The sequence below is a fragment of the Cucumis melo genome, chromosome 2 (genome assembly GCF_025177605.1).
Source record: "Cucumis melo cultivar AY chromosome 2, USDA_Cmelo_AY_1.0, whole genome shotgun sequence".
NCBI lineage: Eukaryota > Viridiplantae > Streptophyta > Magnoliopsida > Cucurbitales > Cucurbitaceae > Cucumis > Cucumis melo.
In genome coordinates, this window is record NC_066858.1 from 7,210,750 (window position 1) to 7,229,188 (window position 18,439).

General features: G+C 32.6%; 1 protein-coding gene and 2 long non-coding RNA genes across 5 annotated transcripts in view; 2 read left to right on the plus strand and 1 right to left on the minus strand.

Moving 5' to 3' along the window:
* The window catches only part of LOC107991105 (uncharacterized), a 29,711-nt gene extending 13,406 nt beyond the window's left edge, over positions 1-16,305 (plus strand). Inside the window, exons 1-2 of one of the 3 annotated variants that reach the window (XR_001762977.2) lie at positions 8,721-8,919; positions 15,809-16,305. This is a non-coding gene — a long non-coding RNA (uncharacterized LOC107991105). Of the gene's footprint in view, positions 1-8,720; positions 8,920-9,115; positions 9,482-15,808 lie in introns of those variants that run through there. The other 2 variants (XR_007819160.1, XR_007819161.1) reach the window with 2 other exon arrangements.
* On the minus strand, positions 4,868-7,587 carry LOC127148260 (polygalacturonase-like). The gene is made up of 4 exons (XM_051081696.1): positions 6,671-7,587; positions 6,285-6,574; positions 5,858-6,086; positions 4,868-5,245 (listed from the first exon to the last, which is right to left on the minus strand). The coding sequence occupies exons 1-4, from the start codon at positions 7,184-7,186 to the stop codon at positions 5,024-5,026; spliced, it is 1,257 nt and encodes a 418-aa protein (XP_050937653.1). The 5' UTR covers positions 7,187-7,587; the 3' UTR covers positions 4,868-5,023.
* Positions 16,306-16,914: 609 nt separating the features above from the next.
* LOC107991106 (uncharacterized) lies at positions 16,915-18,225 on the plus strand. The gene is made up of 2 exons (XR_001762979.2): positions 16,915-17,428; positions 17,633-18,225. It is a non-coding gene; the product is annotated as an uncharacterized LOC107991106 (long non-coding RNA).
* The last annotated feature ends 214 nt before the right edge of the window (positions 18,226-18,439 follow it).

Below are 18,439 nucleotides of genomic sequence, written 5' to 3' on the forward strand. Positions count from 1 at the left end.
TATGCCTAATAGCTTGAAGAAAAAAACCAATAATATATATAAATGAATAAATTAGTTTTTTGCTCAGTTTTTTGTTTTGTAATTTGCTTTATCTACTCGAGGAGAAATTGTTAAAAGAAAGAGAAGGATATGGGCAAGCAAGGGCCTTGTTATTACTTTGGAGTTACAATTGCTAGTTTTTCAAACTATAATCGACAACATATTGAGTCTAAGTTTCAATTCCATCATCTTCCCATTTCTTTTGAGGTTTTTACTGAACCCAAATATAAAGTTTGAACTGTGTTATGTTTGTATTAATTCCCCAATGACATCAAAGAAAACTATCTTTTAGTGAAGCCCACACTGTATTCCCTTATAATGCTGGCATGTTTTGGTTTTGAATTAGTGTCTCAATGAGAATTAGTTTTGTACTTGAATTTCTTGTCGATTGTCTCCATTATATTTGGCGTCTCCCATGGAAGTATCTCTGTCAGTGCTACAATTTTTACATTGGAACAAGCATTTTCAAATAAAGTATATGTGTGTATATTAATACATAATTATATAACAAATAACTACTTTCGAAGATGGTTGAAATATCTACAATAGAACCTAATATAGAAAGATATGAGGATGAAATATAGGAGAAGAGAAAAATCAATTGAAGAACATGAAGATGAAACCGTTTCTGCACATGGTAACTTTAATTTGAGGATTTAATTAAACTGCATTAGATGACCGAGAGTTCTGTGAGTGCTCAATTTTATTTTGCTTTCTGCTTATATTGGTTTGAAGTTTTGTTTTGCATTGTTTTCTATAATTTTTTTTAATAAATGTGGACGTTTTTATTCCATTCCAAAAGCTGCCTTATTATTTTCACTTGTTTCTGCAATCCAGCGAGAGTTTTATTTTGAAGGAGGTGCAATGGTTTTGGCTGATGGAGGTGTTGTTTGCATTTATGAGTTTGACAAAATGAGATCAAAGGATAGGTAACCTAAAAGGATTTAGTCAGCTGTTGATTAGTGAAATTACTCATATCGGTTTATTTAGCCTTCTTTAAATTTCAACTTCGAGAGTTTTTTTTACAAGATTACACTCTACACATGGATTTGAATTCTGTATGTTTCTTTTGTAATGTTTGTACTTGGAGAAAGAAGATGAACAAATAAAAAAAAATTAAAGTAAAATAAAACATCAAAAGATGAATAAATAATTTTTTTTTTTTTTTTTTTTTTTTAACTTTAACCTTCTTTGTTGATATTTGCAGACTACCATGGACCTCCGAAGGTTAACTGTAGGGAAAAATCCCATGAGCCCATCTAAGTGGAAGGAAGAGCACGTAAGACTTATCTTTTTCACACGAGGCTACTATCTCCTCATTTCTTTGTTCTTTCATTTTTAAGTTTTTTTTTTGTTCTTCCTATTAGCTTTCATCAAGTAGGAGAATTTAAGAATGAGAAGTTAGAAGTTAACCTCTTTTAGACTCTATCAAAATCTCTTACATTTTAACTTAATAAGATTGGCTTTTTTTATGATTCTTTTGTGTTGCTTCTTTCTTTCTACTCTTGTTTGTGGTATTATTTTCTTATAATGCCTCCATGATCTTTTTTTCCTTTTTAAGGAACTTGCACTAAATATCTGACTATTTTGGATGTTTGAAGTATCTTGTAGTGTGTTTTTTAAACCCGAGCTGTTCAATGCATTGGTAAAGTAATGAACTTGTATTATGTTATTGATCATAAGTTCACATTTCTTTTCTTGCTTTAGTCTAGTATGGGTTTGATTTCTTTTTGAAACTATTGATGCACTTAGATAGGAAGTGAATTTTTGTTTTCAGAATCCTTGCTCTATTGCATTATTCTATAGTATCTAGGTTTATGTTTGCGTAGGTCAACATAGAATTCGTGGAAATTTTAGCATTCAGGTGTGAACTTACACTTAATCAATAACATTTAAATGGTTGGTAGAATTTGGATATCATATAAAGCCATAAATTCTTCAACTAGCCTCTTAAGATTGCATGTTTAATGTCTTCAAAGACAGAAGACATTCAATTCTTTTCTTCTTTCTCCTAAGGTTTGTTGCCATTTTTTAAATGATGTTGTTCTTTGATCATTCTCTTGAGTTTTTAAGAATGTTATCCATTATTGCAGACTGGGTTGATTAAATGTCATTTTGTTTGTGATCCGAGTTGCACCTCTTCTGGCTAGATCTAATTTGCTCATTACCAGGGATATAGAGTGGGCAACTAAACTCCTAGCATCATCTTAAGAACGCAAAGAATGCTTGTGTAATTTGATAGATCCTTTTGTTGAATTGTGTTTCCAGCCTTTTAACTTTCCGTTTTTTTTAGCAAAAATCATGTTGATGATCAAACACACTTTTCTCATTTAATGGTATCTTGGCAACCCCTCCCCCTTCTTCTTTGTTGTTGGGTTATAATTGGTTTATTTATACATTCTATCTATATATTGGACACCAACTTCACATTGTGAAGAAAGCCTTGAATTTCACCTTTATTATATATGAATGAGCTTACACCCCACTCCTCTCTATATGATAAATTTTCAGTAAAAGGATTTGAATGTTTAGGGATGATAGAAAATGAGATGAAATCTTCTCTAAATAATCTTCTACTTCTTGTTTCAGTTTTTTGGTATTGTAACTTGGTTGTATTTGTTGTTTAACTTGGTTAATTAGTGATATAGATCTATTGTTTGTTTGGTTCTAAGTTTCTTCTCCTGAATTCAACTTGCTTTGTTTTCTATTCGTAATTTGGAATCCAATTACTTGCTTATGGTTTGGAATTTTGCTTTGTTATGCCTCTGTGTGAAAACATTACTTGAATTACTACCTGAGACTGATGCTTGAGTTGTTACAGTAAAGGAGTGTGTTATCATGAACTAGGTGGAATATCGAGTTGAAATGTATGTCATCTACCTTCTTTTACCGATATAGAGATGGATAGGTAGTGGATTAGTAGGATTTAGACTTTCTTGTTTGAGATACACGATCATTGTTTATGATTTTCTTTACTAGTGCTTATACTTATTCTTATTCTTATTATTTAGATTTTTAGACTCTATGTTGAAAATTACACTATATCTACATATGGAAATTAATTGGTTTTGTTTTATTTTCTTTTGTGTCCATAGCCTCTTAGAATGATTTTAAAGACATGCTTGAATAGTTTTGAGAAATTATTTTCCTCCATTGAATTTTGAGTTATTGAGTCAAATAACGTCTTTTCTATTTATTTAATGGTTCAAGTCAACACAAAATGTTGAATTACATTACAAAGTTATGTGAGAAAGTAAATAATTTTTAAAAATAAATGACATATCCAAATGATCATTCATTAGCAAACGTATGTGCATACGTGAACCACATATAACAATTACATCTTTGTTTCATTTATCGTGGTATTGTTGGTTTATCCCAAACTTCCATTTTGTAGTTTTACAGTTTGTTGTGGTGGACGTTGTTTATTCTTGACTTCCAATGATTTATATTTTGTGGTGTGGTGATATTTTTTTATCTATCACTAAAAGACTAAACCATGTGACGAATTTGAGAAATTTGAGATGTAGATTTTTTTTTCAACATTCTAGTATGACTTAATTGATAGAATGTTTTCACTTAATTTATGAAATCATGATTTCAAATAATGGAAGAATAAGGGATAAAGTAAGACATTATTTCAAATATTTATTAAGATCTAAAATATGGTCACGGTTTTCTAAAAGGATACAGTGGAGTGCTAAGGCCTCCATAGGAATGACTCCCTAATTTAATTATAGTTTTTGTTTTTCATTAGATCTTTTTCTTTATTTTTGTATCCAATCACAATGTACAAAGTCATTATCTTATTTTCTTTTTTTAAAATCATTCAACTTCTAGGATGTCCTTCAGATGTGCAAAATGCTATATGCTTTTTCATATTATATAATTACTAACACAATTTTCGTCTATATTGGTTAAAATCATAAGCTTCCAAGATCTGATTCAAAATGATATATTTTGAACCCTTACAAGCTTGTGGGCCAGTGGGAACAAAATAAAAATTGGATTCATTGGTAACATGGGGTTGATTTTATTAATCAAACAATAAACAGAAATAAATAGTGCAAAAGTAAAATGCAAGGAATTAAAACGAGTGAGGGTAGGCAGTGTTGGAAGATTCGTTCAAAGAAAATAGACTCAAGGATAAGAATTAACGAGGTTGATTATTATCATTAGCAGAGGATAATTCACAAGTTTAGTAAGTTGTAATTGATATTTTTTGTCGTTCTTGTATAGAGAGCATGTGTACAATTGGTATAGTTGTGTATTTCGTGATTGCTTTGTATGTTGTTTGATGGTCATTTAAATGTGGGCTAACTTACTCGTACATATTTGTATGCTCACCCCATTAGATTTTTTATGTGTTGAAATGAGCAATGCTACATTAGTGATGCTAAAACAGGGACTTGGAGAAAAGATTGATTATTTTTTATTGTTGTGAAGATTTTGAGTTGAATCTACAAGTATTGTTGCTTATACTTCCCGTCTTGAATAATTTATCTACGTTAAAATAGTTCAACTCGCTTTTTGCGTACTATTGTTGTTTTTAATTGATTAATTTTCTATTAGATTCCCCGTTAGATTGATCCTAATAAAGCTATCAAAAATTCAAGTAACTTTGTGAAAGTGATATAGTAACGGTTCAAGCAAACAAGCGTACTTAATCGAGCTTTTAGATTTACTAAATTTGATAAAAAATTCATTAGTTCCTCAAACTAACGAAGGCTCAAAATTAGAATTTATCGAAATAATTAAATGAAGCGTAGTATAATTTAGACATTTAAAAGTATATAAAACATGAGAAGGTAATGATAAGATACATAAGTGACATAGACCTCATATATTATTTTAAAGCTTATTTTGGTCAAAATGAATATAGTGAGGAATTGATTCTAACACCTTACATCTTTCCAATTCTAGATATGAAATTACATTCAATGCCCAATACTGATATTGTTGAACCTAAAGTGAATTACATTTGCTATACTAAGCAATTAGAAGGTTGAACTAGACCCAAGGTAGTTCCTGTTGCATATTCACACGATGCTTGGGCAATTTGATCCTTGAATATCAACTTTACATCTTTCAATCTTATTTCGTTGCATGGCCTTGCAGGGCTACACTCAAAGTTTATACCTACTTCAGTAGCTGACGTTCCATGGATGTCTTCATATCTTACATTACTAATCTTTACTCCAGAAGCCTAATATATTCATATTATATGTATATATATTACTGTTACAACAGTTTGAAATAATAACGATGGAAAAGAAAGAAAGAAAATGAAATCTCCAAAAAAACTTTGAAGCAAATTATAGTAAACAACTAATTTTGAAGTTATGTAGTAAAAGTAATTACTATTACATGAGGTGGAATTGTTTTTAATATCTTGAAATAATCTTGAATGGAAACTTTGAAGCATAAAATAAAGTTGAGTTACAATTCAGTTTTTGAAAACTTTTATAACGTATAATAAAGTCCATAAACATCTAAATTTAAAGACGAGTAGTTAATTACATTTATAATTTTGTACAATTATATATTATATTTCTTAACACGTGATTTTTTTTTAAAAATTAACACCATACATTCATACATATATATAATATATATAAGTAATACTTGGATCCGATATGTTTATGCACTATCATGTATGTTACCTCTAACATAAACAAAATATTTAAATAAGAAAAATAAAAAATTTTCACCAAAAAATTATGATTTAAGAATTTGATAAAGAATTAAAGAATGCATTAAATTTCTTTTGATATATGGTTTGAACATTTATGATCGGAATGAATGAGGAAATGGTTACCTGACCGGGGCAGCCTTGGTTATGTGGGCAGTAATTTTGATCAATGATGAGAGGGTTGTTGACATTGTCAAAAACAATGTGTTGAAAAAGAATGTTCTTTGCAAACCCATTGCTGGGCCTTCCCCAAGATTTAATCCTCACTCCATTCATTGTTCCGTTGAAATGAGCTGTTTTTAATGTCACATTTTCCACTCCAGCCTCTTCCCACCATTTCCCCAAACTCCCAATGCTACAACACAAATTTCACATTCCCACTCACTTTGTCATTGTAAGTGCAAAGATAACATTAACACCCGTAAAATGTTATTTACAATTTAATTAAAATTTGTAAGAATACCTCTTAAAAATCAAGTATAAAGGATTATTATGAGAGACACTCATTTGATTTTTTTTTTTTTTTTTTTTGTCATTTATCCCTATAGCTTACCTGATTCCATGTCCAGGTCCACATGCAAGTCTTTCCATCCATAAATGGGAAGTCCCAGGGCCAATTGAGATGCAGTCGTCCCCGGTGCGAATGTTTGAATTGAGAATGGTAACATTTGATGATCTCTCCACATGAATGCCATCAGTGTTGGGGCTATTGCTGGCAGCTAAGACTTTCACTCCTTGAATCTTCACGTCTTGACAGTCATACACAACAATGTGATACATTTGGCTGTTAACTGAAGATAATCCATTGATCAATATATTCTGTGAATCTGAAACTTCCAACGTCTGGAAATTAGAAAACAAACAAAACAACATTGATTATTATTAATGATAGATAAAACCCTAAAAAGGAATATTCAAATTTTATTTAAATTTGCATACTGTTGCGCCAAGAGAGCAAGTGTTGATCCCTGAGTTTTTGCAAGCCCACAAGGTAGTTCCTTGGCCATCAAGAATGCCACCATAAATGGAAAGTGCATTTATACGTGAGAAAGAAATCCAGGTTCTTGATTTGGCCAGAACCTTAAAATTCGAAGAAGCCACAAGTGTGCCGTTGATGAGAAAGGTGATAGAATTATAGTTACAAGGTCCAATAAAGTTACCACTTTGAACGTAGAATCTTCCTTTGGGCACATAAACGGTAGACGCAACTGTAGAGGAGCATGCACGAGCCCATGCAGACTGCAACGCATGAGAGGCATCGGTCTTACCATCCGGCTTGGCTCCAAGATTGACGATATCAAACGTCAATCCACCAGCAGCAGCAGTCAAGGCGTGCTTCTTTAACAGAAGAGCAAGGAAAATTATAACAACAACCATCATTTCAAATCTTAAAAATCTACAAAGGGATAGTCTTTTGCCAAAGTATGGGAAAAATAAAAAGGGCTGTGAAGGCATATTTATAAACTCATAATAAGACAAAATACTTGCATGTTGGCCAATTTACAACTATTTTCTCGGTCCCAACTTAGTTTATAAATATGCCTTCATAAAAAATTTGTAGGAAAACATAAAAAATAAATCTTTAGGTGCAGCCCAACTAATATACATAGAAGGATCATAGAAGGATAAAGGTAATGAGTAATATTTTTAATGTTAATAATCAAGTCCATTACAAAATTTTAAAATAAAGCAAATTCTATCAATGAGGTAGTTTACCGGTCAGTAGACTACTGCCAGTGATATAGTATGTCGATGATTGACTATGAAAGTTTGGATATCTCAATTTTGCTATTATTTTGCAAAGGATGTAGCCTAGCCTAGGCTATAAATACCTTTGTGTAGTCCACGAGTTATCTAATTAGTAACTGTTATTTTAAGAACTTTTTACATTTTACAAAAAAAAAAAGTTAGATTATTAATTTATTACCATGTGATAAACGAATGGGATATAGGCACAAATAGGTAGAGCCATGACTACACCGAATTATTGTGCTATATTTGTCAATAATTTTGGTTTGCTTGCGTTTCTTAAATAAATGTGTGCATTTTCCTTTAAACTAACCAGGCAACAAAAATAACATTTAAAAATATATAAAGGAATAGTTTGCTGCATGACAAACTATTATAGGATAATTTGGAGGATGCAAAACATATGAGAATTTATTTAATACTACAGAGTAAGGGAGAATTTTCCATACTACCTAATTTTCATCGTACACTACAAATATGATAGCAGTAACATTTAAGAATAATGTGTGGTTCATAAAAGAAATTGACATGACGTGTTAGGTTATAAATGTGCGTTCGATCACCAAGTGTATATATCTTGAATAATAGTGGTGTAAGTGTTTTTTTTCATGAAATTAGTTAGGAAGTTGAGTTTAAAAGTGGTTAGACATTGACCAAAATATGGCTCACTTAAGATAGAAGAGGTAAATATGAAGTGACGTTGGGAAATGTAATTGATATATGAGGAGGAGGAGGAGTGTTGGACAATGATGGGAAGTATAATTGTCCAAGGAAATGAATTACCAAATAGAAAAACTCCTTTTTAGGAATGAAACATAATTTCACGTCTCTCCCACCTAATTAACCCTCTTTTGGGCTATCACATCTCTTCTTTTGTTGTGTATTATTCATTAGATTTCTAGTTACATTGATGATTACTTTTTTGTCGTTAAGGTTGGTTCATGGAATGATAATTAGGACCTTTAGTTAATCAAAGCTAGACATTGTCATAAGATCTTTTTGTTCATTGTATGGAATATACATTTTTATAAAGTATGGAAATAAACAATCATATACTTCTCCACTAACTCTTTTATTTTAATATAAATTTTTTATGAGTTTCAAAATGTTATAGTTTTAGTTGGGTATGTTTTGCGCTTTCATTTAGTTGTTGGGGCTATATTTGACTTACTTTTTGTAACTTAACTATCCTCTATTTAATTACTTGTTCAATAGATCTCCTATTTTATAGGAAATATTGATCTAGACATCACAACGAGCCCAACACAATGAAAATCACTCAAAGTGAAGCTAAAGCAAGCAAGAACGGACCAAGAAACGTTAGAGTGGCATTTTTTAAATAATCAAAAGAAAAGCGCCACAATACCAAAGGATGGCACTTGAAGGCAATACCCATAAAAACACGAAGTGTCGCGACACCCAAGTCAAGGGCCGTAGATGTAAGCTCTCATTTTATTCTCCTTTTAATTATATTAATTTTTCCTAAGTTGTGAAAAACAAGTAGAATCCAATTGTAAATTCTTTATGGGTTGAATCATTTTGATGAGAAAATTTTAGAATCAATTTTATTTTGGTAATGATTTGGAAACTTTATTAGGTATTCAAAAAGAATGAAGATAAGGGTAAAAAGTGAGTTTAATTTGAAGGAAGGGGCATTATGGTCATTTTCTATTTATTATTACTTTTTTAAAAAGAAAGAAATCGGGAAATTCTTTCGAGCACGTAACCCCTCTTCTCGAATCTTTTCCCTTCATCGGCTCCTTCCTCTCGTTGTCATCTCTCCCTATCTCTCTGTCATTCTCTTCCGCTCACCATCCCTCTCCATCACCATTGCTAAGTTGCACATCCGCTCATTGACGTCCCGTGAACACCATCATTGCCACCGTGCCATTGTTGTCCTGCTTACCTTGTACCATATCTTAAAATGTCACGCCATCACCCAACCAACCGAAGATCAAGTTAGCCACGGTGTCCATGTTTCTTTCAAATCCACCACTTAGAGTAAGATTCTCAAGGTTCGAGGTTGTCTTTTTAGGTCATTTGGAATACCCATTAAGTTTATGCTTGATTTTAACATTACATATTATATTTTAATGCTAGATTTGAATTTTAGAATAGCTAACCGATGGTCGGTGGGTCTATGTGCACATATGAGCATGGTTGAATCAAGGTTGTTACTGTAGAAGGTACTAAATATGCATGAGCTCAGTTTGGTTCTGTTTTTCCATGTGGATATGGGTCACGTGTGGACTATTTTGGGTCATTTATTTAATATTCTACCATGGTTGGATTGAGTACAGGTTTGTAGGCATTACTTTTGATTTATAGTATTATGTGATGATAACGTTTTAATTATTATTTCATTATCGATGCATATTTACACATTTTTTAGAGCATGTTTTACGAGCTTTTACTTCTAAAAATTTTCCACTCACTGGGTTGGATTGGGTGGAGGTTGTTACTGTGTAAGGTTCTTGAAGCTCACTAAGAGCTCAATGACTATTGCTGAATATAAGAAGAAGTATAGAGAACTATCTAAGTACGCCACTAGTGTGATTGAGGATGAGGATGAAAGGTGCAAGCGATTTGAAGAAGGATTACGAGAGGATATTCGTACTCCTATAATAGCTTGTGCATAGTGGATTGATTTCTCCAAATTAGTAGAGACGACTGCTTGTCGTGCCAACCCAACGGTACCAAAAACTTAGACTTGTTGCCAGCTAATTTAGCTTTGGAGCTTAAGAGAATCATGTTGTTGCTTACGTTGGTATTTAAATCTACTTGAAGAGTCATTAATCATGGTCATTGCATAGATACTCTCTATGTATCTCTTCATCATGTAACTTCTAAGTCCTCGTTGAGTGCAAATTTTTCTGTTGCTTGTCCAAGTGTGAGCGAAACAATAGGTTTATATGAGTGATCCAGAGTTGAACACAGAGAATTGATATCAAAACTTAGATCTAGGATTCACTAGGGGTTTAGGCAATATAAAATGAATAACCTATACAGTGTGAAAGAATGTAAATTTAACTCTGTCTACTTATCTACACTAGAGAATCTGTAAAGAAAAATTAAGATGGATGCGAGATGAAATTGTGAACTAACTTGTATAAAAGAAGGGGGTGAAGGAAAGTCTGTGCATTACCAGGCGATTAAGCAATAAGAGAATCTTGATGCGATATAACTAAGTTGACCAGCTTATGACGAAGGCGAGCACCTCTTGGTGTCTTCAAACGTCACACTTGCTCACCTCTCGGGATCCAAATGACCAAGCTGTCTTAAACTAGTTATACCTAGAACGCTTCACTTACAAGACTTATAGAGCTTCTCATTTAAGGGTGACAACCTCTAGACACCTAATACCCATACTTGTTCTCCTTTGGAGACATAAATGATGGAAGTTATCTCACCAAGGTGGAGTTTGTCTCCAAGCTCCTCCTCGCGTGTTAGCCATATCCTTGCTACTTACCTTCTTTGGTAGATGGCGATATACACTGTCCATATGATGAAAATAGCTCAGCTAACGTGATAAGCAATATAAGCTAACCTTCTAATTAAGAAATTATCATATGACTTAAACTACAAATAACACAAGGACAAATGAACAGTAAAGAGATGGAAGATTTAAACTGATATAAATATGCAATGTATTAAAGAATATAAGCCTTCAACCACTGTACAATTTGAACAAATACATTACAAAGAAATACAGAGAATAAAAAGAATATAAATGGCATTACAAGTTAGGAAAAATGGGAAATGAGATCTTCTTCACTCAAACCTTAAGCTTTTACTCTTAGACTGACCGAAAAAAAATGAAGAAAAACTTTACAAAGGTGGAAATGCTACTCCTTTCTGCCACTTTTTAGGATTCAGCCCATTCAAACTATGACACTTTTCTTGATAGTGATGAAGTCCTTTATATAGGCTGATTTAGGTTGGAAATCTAATCTTTTGAACATGTCAGTGCCGAAAGTTGGTTTCTTGTTAAGTCACATAAACTTCAACTGATATGTTAATCTAGGAGCATATAGGGTAAATTCTCGATTCTTTATTTGCTGCGCATGTTTATTTCCTATTAGGTTGCTACTGTGGCAGGTACTAAATATGCGTGAGCTCAGTCTAGCCACATGTTTCTTTATGGATATGGATCACATGTGAGTTATTCTTGATAGTGTATTCAATATTCTACTATGGTTGGATTGAGTGTTGGTTGTTACTGTGGCAGGTACTAAATATGCGTGAGCTTAGTTTGGTCGCATGTTTCCTTGTGAATATGGATCATGTGTGAGTTATTTTTTGATCGTGTATTTAGTATTCTACCATGGTTGGATTGGGTGGAGGTTGTTACTGTGGCATGTACTAAATATGCGTGAGCTTAGTTTGGTCGTGTGTTTCATTGTGGATATGGATCACATGTGAGCTATTATAGGTTGTGTATTTAGTATTCTACCATGCTTGGATTGGGTACAGATTTGTTGACATTACTTTTGATTTATAATATTATGTGATGATAACTTTGATTATTATTTCATTATGGATGCATATTTACACATTTTTAGAGCATGTTTTACGAGCTTTTACTTCTAAAAACTTTCCACCCACTTAATTTGTAGCACACGTTTTCAATGTTTTGTAGCCTCCAAGGTAGCGGTCAAGGGCCAAGCTTTGGTTAAGCTCCCCAGGACCCATTTCTAGATTTTCATTTTTGTATGTATATACTTAACTTTTGTATTGCATCATGGGGTGGGTAGATATAGCGAGAGCGACTCTAAGGAGTTGTGTTTTGATAGATCCCTTATTAGACTGTAATTATTTTTTAAGTAATATCTAGTTTGGATTTAAACTCTGCTTGAAACTCTGGAATAGTTTGGATAAGTGTGGTGAGACATACTTGTTGTGATGTGGAGTCTAGAGATTGTATATATATATATAAGTGAAAATTCCCTCCTTTTTCAGGTTTGGGTAACCCATATTTATTAGGGGAGATGCTATCGAAATTTCTATAGAATTTTATAATTCTCGTTCTATAGAAGTTTAAGTTGAAAAATTTTATTTTCGAAAAGTGTTTTAATGCCACGATTTAGGTTAAAAGGGAAGACTTAGTATGGGGTGTGACAGCAGCACTCTAAAGTTTGACAGTAAAAACGATGCGTGATTCCGTGCGCCTCCTCCAATTAACCACCATTTTGGATTAATTAAGCCCTTCTCTTTTGTAAACTCAACCAAGTAATCATTTTTTAGATTTACATAAAAAATTCTCTCAGCTTGTTTGTAAACTCTCTCCAAAAGTCAATAAAATTCTCTCTATATTTTTCAAAAATGACTATCTTCTTTCGTCCAATCTTTTAGGCTACTTTGAACATCATGAAGAAGGTTATCCTCTTGAGAATTTGGGTGTTTTTAGTAGAATTCTTTGAGAATGCATGTCTAATTAGCTTTTCTTGATTAGTCTTTGGGTTGTTTCTTAATCTTGCCTTTATGAAAGAATCTTTTATTAGTTGGCTTAATCACCCAATAAATTTATAGTTAAACCATAATGTTAGATGCACTAAGCACAAAATTAAAACATGACTATTTGATGATTTTAGCTTAATTTTTTAGCATAATCATCCTATTGGATTGTCTTTAATTGTCAATTTAAAATTTTTCAAAACAATTTTCTTTTAGATAGATGCATTTCACTTTAGGAAGTCTCAACTTGATTCCCTTGTTTTTGCAAGTTTAATTGAGCATGTGAAAACTGCTAAGATGAAAACTTGTTTGTTAAAGTTAAGATAAATTTTGATGCATGTCTTAGGTCTTTAATCTAGGACAATTGGTTCTTGGACCAATTAGTTGAGGATTGGTCAAGTTAGCAATTATCTTTTTGTTCAATGATAAGAATTTTGCTGAAACACCAAATTCCTATCTTTTTTAATATTTGAGAGAACCTATATATTTGTGTTGTTCTAATTCTTGGTTACAAAAAAAATCGAAAAAAAACATTTAATTGTCTTTCTGCCATCTATATCATACAATTACTTGATTCTTAAAATTTGTTCTAAAATTTTTGATTTCTTGATTTGTGAAGCCCACTCATGAAATCCCTTTGGATTTAACCTCTTCTTACTTTATTCTACAAATCTTTTGTGAGGCCCTGATCTAGAAAGAAAAGGACCTTTGCAGAAAGATCGATTTTGGATGTGTTGAGAAGTTCTGAGAAAGGATACGAAAAAAGAGTGAAGCAACACAAAAAGAAACACATAAGCTAAGATTCTATTGCCTAAAGGTAGGAAATATGATTAGAGAAACCGCCGATGAAAGCATTGCTTGGGCGCGAAGGACGAGGCATTTGACCAGATGCAGTAAAAAGAAGTATATACTCCCAAGAGATTGAGGCGAGGAAGTAAACGTCTTGTCAAGCGACATGACAACTGACGATGGAAAAGGAAATGACAGTGACTTTTCGGAAAGAGAAAATGACAGTCGGACAATTAAGAGTTTGACTTTCTAAAGCAATAGGGTATGCGTCTCAAGGGAAAGTCAAATCACCGTTGACGATTGAATTACGTGTCATGTTTGGACTGGTAGCATAACATGGTACATTACTAGGACGACACGTGTAAGGCAAGAAAGTGACCCTTAGAGTCGAAAGGCCTCTATAAATCTATAGTATATATAAAAACTCCTATATGGAGAAATTTTTTTAGTCCATTTTACCCTTTTGATTATAAGTATTCGTAATGTTCATTTGATGACAATTTTGTCATTCAACTTCAAGGATGGATAGTGGGTGAATCTTAACCATTTCTCTCTATTTCTTTAAGCATTTCAATATTTAATTGAAAAATATTTATGACCTTGATTAACTTCATGGTAGTGGAAGAATTTGTATAGGCATGATAATAAATTCAAAGAAGCCTTTTAGAATTCTCTAACCCACACTTTCACCAATTTATTCAATATAAATATATGGTACCCCTTGCTTCCTTATAGCAACAAAAATGAAGAGGAAAGTGCAATGAGACAAGAAATATGAGAAGATAAGATAAATAGTGAATCTAGAAAATCGCAGCTTCAATTAGGAGGAAAGGAAAATGCAAGAAGACAATTTTTATTTCTTCGATGTTGGAGATCTATATAAATATTTTCTTTCATTTCTTTGTAAATATTATCTTCCTTTCTATTTCATTTTGTTTTCGTTATCTTTTAGTTATATAGATGAGTAAATGAAAATTTTTCTTCCATATTATTTTCTTTTTTATTTTTCCTTTTATTTTTCTAGCTAAAATGAGAAAGTAAAATGACATAAGAACTTATGTTTTCTAAATCAACATTCTAAAATTTCTCAGTTTTTTGGAGAATGTGTTTTTAAATTAATAATTAGTATTATTATATTACTTAACTCTCTCTTTTTTTTATAACTTCTACTTCTTTCAATAATCTTCAATAATATTAATTCAAAATTATTCTATAATTTAGAGATATAATATTAATTTTTTTATAAAGTAAATTAAATATTATCACATTTTAATTCATAACTAAACTTGAAATAAAGAGACAAAAAAAGTTTGCATTCACTATTTAATTGAAATTAATTTTGAAACATCTCTATCATTCATTATAATTATCAAATACTGTTAGAATTAATATTTTATTGATAATAATAAAAATATATTTATTAATCAAATACTATTATAACTTATATTATTAATTTTATATTTTAAAAGATACATACATCCACGTGCAACGTACGTGCAAAAAACTAGTAGTTCTAAAAGCCAAAAGAAAGAGGATGCTTTTTCGGACGAAAAAATAGACTTTAGTTTCTGATGAGAGTAAGAGGAGAAGGTTTTGAATGATGAACGAATGGTTCCTTCAACCATCAGATAAAATGAGAAAGCTGGCAGCCGAGAAGAAAGAAGTTGAGGCTAAGTATCTTTTATGAGTGACATGATAAACTGTATATTTTATTGTGAATGCTTCATTGTTTACACTGTTTCATTTTACAAGAATTGTTGATAGTAATAAATGTGATTTACAAGCATTACCTATGATTGATTACTATAATATGAACGATCAAATGTGCTTATGAACCCTATTTCTGTGGATGATAAAAATCATTTCATAAATGTTTTCTATGAAAATGAGTATTTTTCTAAAGGTAATAAAGCGTGGTTTGTAAACCATTGTGAATGGTTGATCAGTTTCTAATGAGATTTATAAACTATGGATATGATGCTCATTCTGGAAAGGTGATGTTTTATTTACTTATATGTTGAGTGATCTTTCCTTTGTGGTTATGTTTATAAGATGTTTCACTAATATGTGATAATATGTGTTAAGGTAAGGCGTCGTAGTGCTCGTTGTGAAAAGTGTGAGAATGAATAAATGTAGTGGGACGCTGGTGGAATCTCAAGTAACTCGCATGATACTGGTAAGAGCAACTCCCATGTCTAAGCGAGGGGAAAATCTCAGGTCTCAGAGGCAAACTTGTTGTGAAATGAATCCAACTTATGGCGTTGTAGGGCTTGCTTTGTAAAGTTTGAGTAAGACGATCATGGGACGCTAGTTGAATGTGGCTCCCAAGTATGAAAATGAATTAATGTGGTAGGTCGCTGGTGGAATCCCAGGTAACTCGCATGATACTGGTGAGAACAAATATCAGGTCTAGACGAGGGAAAAATCTCAGGTCTCAGAATTGAGTATGTTGCGAAATGAATCTAACGTATGGCATTGTAGCACTCGCTGTGTGATGGGTGAACTATTGTGGATCATGTGATGTGTGTTAATTGTTCGATGCGACGTATTTAATCTATTGTGACTCGATATTATTATGATTATTGTTATCTGTGGATTCTGTTTGTTTTCTTCCAAAAAGGTTTTCTTAAAACTCATCGCTCACTAAGTCCATTTGACTTACATTTTAAGTGTTTCTCCTTCCCAGGTTGCTAGGCGTTGAGGTCATGGAAGGTTGATTCTAAGGCGTTGTAGCCTAGTTAAGGAGGGACGACAGAGTTAGTTTGTAGTCTTACGTGGCATGCTAGCCATGACATCTCATAATATGCTTAAGGAGCTTGTTGGTAGGTGAATGACTCCTTAGCGCAGATGGCCTGACTCAATTGGAAGGCAAGTGCAATATCCATGTTGGTGAGGCCTAACCCTATGAGCCAAAGAGCCAAAGAGTCGAGTCTAGGGAAAGCTTCACTAAATGCAGTCCAGCTAAACTTCTCCTTGCGCGCGTTAGCCATATCTTTACTACTGCTCTCTTAGGTAGTTGCCGATATACACTAACCAAGTGATGAAAATAGTTCAACTAACATGATAAGAGTTATAAGCAAAGCTTCTTATGAGGAACTTATCATAAGTCCTAAACTACAAATAACATATTGACAGATGAAAAGTAAAGAGATGGATGGATTGAAGAGGTATAAACATGTAATATATATATATCTAAAAGAATATAAGCCTTCGGCCATTGTACAATATGAACAACATATATTACAAAGCATGCAAAGATAAGAGAAGGAAAATGATTACAAGTTAGGGGAAATGGGAAATGGACTTCCCCCCTTTCAAACTCCAAGCTCTTACTCGCAGCATGATCGGAGAAGAAGAAGAAATCTCTTTATAGACGGTGGAAAGGCTCCTTTCCACTACTTTCTAGGTTTGGCCCATTCAGACCTCCTTTTCTTGATGTAGAAGGAGACTTTGTATAGGTAATTTTAGGTGGGAAACTTCTATTCTTCTGATCATGTCATCGCTAATTGCAGCCTCTGTCAAGTCACATCAGCTCCAACTACAATTCTTGTCCTCTAGTGAACCTTCCTCGCGTGATATCATAGATCCTCGCCTAGCAGTTATTCTCGTCAGATGGACTCTTCTCGCATAGCTCTTTCACGAGATCCTTTGCAATTCACTAGTCTTTTCTTCTGCTTCTATTGCTGTCAAGACACTAAAAACGCGGTAAAATAATCATAGATACTTATGCAAAGTGTGTTTCTAAATACTTAAGCTTTTTCAACATAATCATGACATTTTGATACGCTTCTTCTATATTTTTGGCCTTGTTATTCTATAAAAGAGGCTACAATAATGTGTATTTCTACAAGTTATCAACAACGTTTAGTAGAAAAGAATGAAAAGTAAGACTCCAGTGCTTGTCCTCAGGTTGGATTGAAGATGACAAAAAGGAAAAAGGATATGAATGAAGTTTGATGCCCCCAACCACCGTTACAGAGAGCAACATTAGTCGGTGGATGAAGGAAGAAAGGTTGTGAGAATATCAGAGTTGGTTTATTCTATATAAAGCGAAGTTGTAAATTGTAAATTTGTACTTCTGTAAGTACTAAGTTAATAAAGAGGAGTTTTAAGTTATTATGATGTGTTATTTCTTGAGTGTTTTTTGCTGTAAAAGAAGTGAATGTCTCTTAGGCTCACAAGGAAGAACTTCACAAAGAGACGAATGAAGAGTTGTTCCACTCACTTGGTGTTCAACGCACTATCTCGCGTTGGGTATGTATTGAGTATCTAGGTGACACATCCTTCAAATGGTTGCATGAAGTGGCATTGGGACAGGGCGTGACATCTTTGGTGTTAATTCTTTTCTATAGTAAGTTGGGTATTATCTTCGAAGAGTTTTAAGGTTGTGGAAATATTCTTTTACCCAATTTAATGTTTTGGGTTTTATGTCCTAAAACTCATAGATAGTATATGTGATATGCTGGTCATTATTAATAAAGTGTTATTATAATTCCAATAAATCATTATTAATTGTATTATTAGTTTTGTCTTAATAACCAAAATCCAATAAACTAACATCTTAAGCTCTTTGATAAGTCTTGGACAATATGTAGAGACATACAAGGATCAATGTTTGAGATACAACTTAAAGGGTCTATAGTATAGGAATAATGCTAGGTACCTTATCCTAGTAACACTACAGATACGACTCACTTTGCATTTGATACAAATGTA